The following is a 5,654-nucleotide window of genomic DNA, read 5'->3' as shown; positions in this document are numbered from 1 at the left end:
GGTGAGCCGACCTTGCTAGGTGAAAGTCTGGGTTTGTAATTTTTGTTTTCTATTATTTTTATGTGTTTTGGGCTTTATTTTAGAATTTATAGGACTTCTTAAACTTATGTACCTATATATAAAGTACCAAAAATTGATGTAAACACTTTTGAGTCATATTATATGCATTTGGATTCTTTGAGAGAAGACTCTCTTAGTTCTTGGATTAGAACTCTAATTGTTATTAAAGATTAACATTTTTTGGCGAATCTTCACTCAATAGGATCTTATAATCTAGTTTTCAGAACAAGGTTCTCGTTTGAATTTTTTTTCTTAGATACCAAATATCATTTGGTATTTAGAGCAAGGTTCTTATTTGAACTTTTTTTCTTAGATACCAAATATTATCTAATATCTAGAGAAAGGTTCTGGTTTGAATATCTTTTTTTATCTTATCTTTCTGTCATATTAGAAAAACTCAATATTTTATCTAATTCACTTTAACTTTCTTTATTTGTTTGTTGAACTACTAAATTAAAAAAAAAATAGTGAATCCAAGTAAAAAAGAAACAAATATATATTGAAAAAAAAGAAAAAATAAGAATCCAAAAGTAAAAAAATTATAGAGTTCAACACAAATTATTATAATACACTATTGTTTATGATTTTTAATTTATTAAATTATATTCAGTCTATTTTAGAGTCTCCCTATAATTTTCTATTTTTATTATTTTATATTTTTTGAAATTCTCTTAAGTTTTGTCAAGAATTTTCTATTTTCTTTAACTTCTTAAGTCAATATTTACATCTTGTAACATTTTTCATATTAATTTATCACTCTTTACTTAAATTACTCAAGTTCTTTGCCAAACACTAAAGTAATTTAAGTGAAAAAAAGATAAGAATGTAGTTTAAAAAAAAGTAACCTACAAGTATGGCAAGCAAGTGAAATTTAAATAAAATACATAAAGAAATGGTAATGATTTGTTATTTTTTTTCCTAAACTTTTGTAGAATTTATCAATATTAAACCATGCAGACATCTTTCTAAAAGTGTGACTTGACCGAATTGATTTTTAAATAAATAAATAAACAAACTTTTGAAAAAATCAATAAACAAATTCAATATCAAAAGAAAACTAAGCAAAATATTTAAAAACCGTAATTTATCGCAGTATCCTTAATTTCCCGCGGTATCATTTTAAAAAACCAAATAGCATTTAATTTCGACCATTTACGCGCCGTAACGAAAGCGATGGCGCTATCCACCGACGCATCACCACCACCTTCCTTAGGAGAAGAACCGTTACCTCACGACGGCGACGGTTACGACCTTAACGATGATGATAGTGCTTCGTTCGGCGTCGTTTCACTGGACGACGAGAGTTTTCCGTCGCAACTCCCGGGATCGGAAACGCCGTCGGAAAAGAGCAGTTTCACCGCTGATTTCTATCGTTGCGGAACCGATTGGTCCTCGCTGATGTTGCAGGATGATAAAAATAATAGACACTCCGATTTCGAGGGCGATTCAGGGAAGAAGATGAAGCAGGCCAACCTGTTCCAGATTTGGGGTTTCAAAAGAAGCGACGTCGTTGGTTTAGTTGAATCTGGACCGAGTTTGAGTGTTTATTCTGATAAAGGAGGTAGTTCTTCTGAAAGGAAGATTGTGAAACCTGGAAATTGGGGTTCGATTTCGCGCGACGGAGAAAAAGGGTCCGAGGACACGAAATCTCTCCGCAAGAGAAAGTGTTTCAGTGGTGAAAATAGGGTTACACGTTCATGTCCCTTTTATAAGAAAATCCCAGGTGAAATTTTTATCATAACTCCACTAATTCAAGTCGAGTCAGGGAACTGACTTAATGGAACAAGTACATCCGAAACTGCAATTTGCTTTAGTCCAAGAGACTGATGAAACAAATTTATTGAAAAATTAGTTTGGCAATAGTTCCATCTTGGACGTTTGTCCTGAGATTTTGTTATGAAAATTAGAAAACATGAAATGTTCTAAATGAACATACTTTATTTGCAAATGCAGGGACAACATTCACTGTTGATGCTTTTCGGTATGGGTCTCTTGAAGGGTGTTCAGCGTATTTTCTTAGTCATTTCCATTGCGATCACTATGGTGGCCTTAGCAAGAAATGGTCTCATGGCCCTATCTATTGCTCTCCTCTCACGGGACGGCTTGTTCAAATGTGTCTATCGGTAAATCCTTTGTAAGAACTCCGAAACTCCCATGTCTCCTTTGCTCTGTTTGTAGATTGCTCAATTACATGAACTTACAAATAAGACTCTGCACTTGATGATGTTTTTCACATTGCATTTCTGTGAAGGGATTACCTTATGTGTGTGTGTGTGTTTTTTTTTTATATATATATATTTATTTGTACAGGTATATCCACCCTTTGGAATTTAATACGGAACATGTGATTGATGGTGTCAAAGTGACTTTTTTAGAAGCTAATCATTGCCCTGGTGCGGCTTTGATTCACTTTAGCCTCCCAAATGACCAACGTTATTTGCACACTGGGGACTTTAGAGCGTGTAAACCAATGCAAGCTTACCGTCTTCTTGTAAATCAACGTGTAAATGTACTTTATTTGGATACTACATATTGCAATCCAAAGTACAGGTAAGTTCTGGTTTATGTACAGGTCTTGTAATTTGGTTATGATATGTAATAATTGGTTTTACTAATCTCGACTGATTGTTAAAAAATTTCTGGTTCAGGTTCCCTTCCAAGGAAGATGTACTAAATTATGTTGTCAAAATTACAAAGAACCATCTCAAAATTCATCAGAGAACTTTAGTGGTCGTTGGGGCTTACAGTATTGGCAAAGAATGTGTATATCTTGCAATTTCTAAAGCTCTTGGGGTATGTGTTTTTCCGGGGCAGACTTCTATTTGGACTGGTTTTGGTTTTTTTTTTCAATTGTCCTTGTTGTTGACAAGAAGGGTTGTGCTACGAAATCAAAAGCATATATTGATAACTAAGGGATTGTTTTTCTTTATGACGATCTAATCTAGATATAGCTGATGGTTTTGAAGTTTTCACTTTATTTCTTTAATCCTTCAGAGTTCAGACCTATCATATATTGGTACCTGAGCGATTGGTTTGTCTTCATGACGATCTAATCGATATTATTGATGATTTTGAAGTTTTCGCTTGTTTTTTTTTTCATCCTTCTGCAATGTCAAAATTTTTGCGTAAATGTGTTTCCAACCTTGCATTATTGGCAAACAACAATTATGGCACTTTGTGGTAGATTTATGAGGTTCCTCTTCATGGGTTTAGACTGTTTTCTGCCCTGAATTGATAAAAGTAGCTTTAAGTTGCCATGTTGTCTCCTCTTAGGTTGTTTGATCCAGTGACGCAATATCTATGCATTTTTTTATGATTCAGGTAAAAATTTATGCCAATGCTTCAAGAAGACGGATTTTACAAGCTTTTGATTGGTCCGACCTTTCAGATAGACTCTGTACAATAGGAAAGAACACGCTTCTCCATGTCCTGCCCATGTCATCTTTGAGACCTGAGGTTTAGTTTTGCGCCGCCCTCTTAAAATTTTGTTTTGTATATCATAATTCACCATCATGTTTTTACTTGTTACTTTAGACCTTAAAAGATTACTTGAAGACATACAAGGATCAATTCACAGAAGTTTTGGCGTTCCGTCCAACAGGTATTTTACAAATACTTGTGATAACATTGACCTCCGAATCATCTTGGTATTTTAAGTTGTCAACAGAGAAGATATTTGTGCCGCTTAATTAAGTGTCTTATACTTCTTCCTTCAAAATTTTAGGTTGGACTTTCAATGAAAAGATAAGCAACGATCTGGAACTAATTAAACCTGTTACCAAAGGAAATATCACGATTTATGGTAAGATTAACTGCATTTCGGTTGCTATAAAATATGAAGTGTAATTAGTACTTATTTGTATTGAAAATGCACTGGACTGAAGTGTTGTGGACCGGGTATAGTGTTTCTTTAGTAACGATATGATTTGAGATGCTGAAATGCTCAGTAGTAGTCATTGGATGTCAAACAGGCCTTTAAAATTTTGTTCATGTCTGTTACTTAAGAAATATAATTGACGTTGTCATTCTTATCAAAATTGCTATTAATTTTTTATTTTACTTGTATTATTAATTCATTCATTCCCTCATTTAATATTTTCCTCTTCTCTTCCTTTAACTCCGTGATAAATGTGTACTTAAAACTAGGGGAAGGAAGGTAAAGTTATATGCAACAAGATGATTAATTTTGTTTTGAATTTTAAATTGATAAATAAGAAACAAATTATTAAAAACTAATTCTTAAAAGGTATGGAAGTAGCAAGTTATTTATCCACCATTGCAGCACACTTCACAAGTCCCGTTTCTTCTTCCAGGAGTTCCCTACAGTGAGCATTCCAGCTATACAGAACTGCGAGATTTTGTTCAGGTCTGGAACTGAATATTGTGATTACTTTCACCGAGACATGTTAATTTATTTAATGATTTTGACAAAAATGCATTGTTTAGTTCTCCTTTTTGAGTGAATTTATCTTTATCTTCACAGTTTTTGAGACCTGACAAGATCATTCCAACTGTGAATGTTGGGAATGCTGCTAATCGAGAAAAGATGCAATCCTATTTCCGAGACTGGCTGAGGTGCTGAAGTCTCTTATTCACTGCTATTTCTAGATGGGATTTAAGTATTTATTTCAGGTCTCTACATTTATTGCTGCTTGTAGAAGGTATATGTCAGTTTTTTTTACAATTATAATAGATTGGATTACATACTTTCTCAAATTGTAGTGCAACATGTGTTTTTCTGCTTGTTTCAGTTTAAGCTCCGGTGTACTTCCCATTTATTGCTGCTACTAAATTTGGATGCAATGCAGGGCATTCATCAACTTTATGACAACCAAAGTAGGACCAGAATAAAATGAGATGCCATACATTCTGATATTTTCTGAAGAGTACTTTAGCAATGCCCAATTTGAACATTGTTGAACAAATACAAAAGAAGTAAATGTTGTATCTCTATGCGGTTGGATTGACTAGTATAACTTTCGCTAAAGCTGTGCATGTGATTGACCAAATCTGATTGTATTTTGGGAAATAATCTACATGTAGATATGATTAAAATATATTAGACATTGTTAAATATAATTTTGTGATTAATTTAAATGTAACATGCTTAATTATTTTTTTTGGATTTTTTATTTATAAATATATAAGCTTATGTCTTTGACATAGTAGGGATTTATCTTTTTCTTTTTATTTTAACACCACCCAAGAATTAGGGCCAACCATATATTTTTGGAGTGTGGAGATGGAAATATTATTTTCTTATAATAGTTAGAAGACTATTGCTTCCTCTATTACCACCAAATATTACCTGCACTATTCCATAACTAATTTATCCTTGCTATAAAACAGATGTAAACATTCGTTTCACCCATTCGTTTCACCCTCAACGGATCTTGATATCCATTTACATATTTTATATTTTAGTTTATTATTTTTATTTTAAAAAAAAATCTTAAGGATGTGACCACTTCTGTTTAAGTAATTTTATAAAAAATATTTAACTAATTTATTAAATATTAATATATAAATTAAATTAATATTAATTATTTTATTAAATAAAATAAAATTCATTTATATATAATTACAAAATAAAT

At 32.3% G+C, this 5,654-nt stretch overlaps 1 protein-coding gene across 3 annotated transcripts; it reads left to right on the top strand.

Moving 5' to 3' along the window:
• The first annotated feature begins 1,173 nt into the window (after positions 1-1,173).
• On the top strand, positions 1,174-5,171 carry SNM1 (DNA repair metallo-beta-lactamase family protein). 3 transcript variants are annotated; one of them, XM_088091572.1, is made up of 10 exons: positions 1,174-1,783; positions 2,014-2,194; positions 2,371-2,610; positions 2,709-2,853; positions 3,382-3,516; positions 3,595-3,661; positions 3,785-3,862; positions 4,374-4,426; positions 4,544-4,721; positions 4,869-5,171. In XM_088091572.1, exons 1-9 carry the CDS (start codon positions 1,234-1,236, stop codon positions 4,640-4,642), a joined length of 1,548 nt encoding a protein of 515 aa, XP_087947698.1. In that variant the 5' UTR covers positions 1,174-1,233; the 3' UTR covers positions 4,643-4,721; positions 4,869-5,171. The 3 variants fall into 3 exon arrangements, with proteins under 3 accessions (XP_087947698.1, XP_087947699.1, XP_087947697.1); XM_088091571.1 differs by having other exon boundaries at positions 1,175-1,783; positions 4,812-5,171; XM_088091573.1 differs by lacking the exon at positions 3,785-3,862 and having other exon boundaries at positions 4,812-5,171.
• The last annotated feature ends 483 nt before the right edge of the window (positions 5,172-5,654 follow it).

Source organism: Vigna umbellata, chromosome 5, assembly GCF_029865625.1.
Source record: "Vigna umbellata cultivar VRB3 chromosome 5, Vumbellata_1.0, whole genome shotgun sequence".
Taxonomy (NCBI): Eukaryota; Viridiplantae; Streptophyta; class Magnoliopsida; order Fabales; family Fabaceae; genus Vigna; species Vigna umbellata.
The sequence above is the reverse complement of the archived record's forward strand: the minus strand, read 5'-3'. Positions and strand labels throughout refer to the sequence as shown.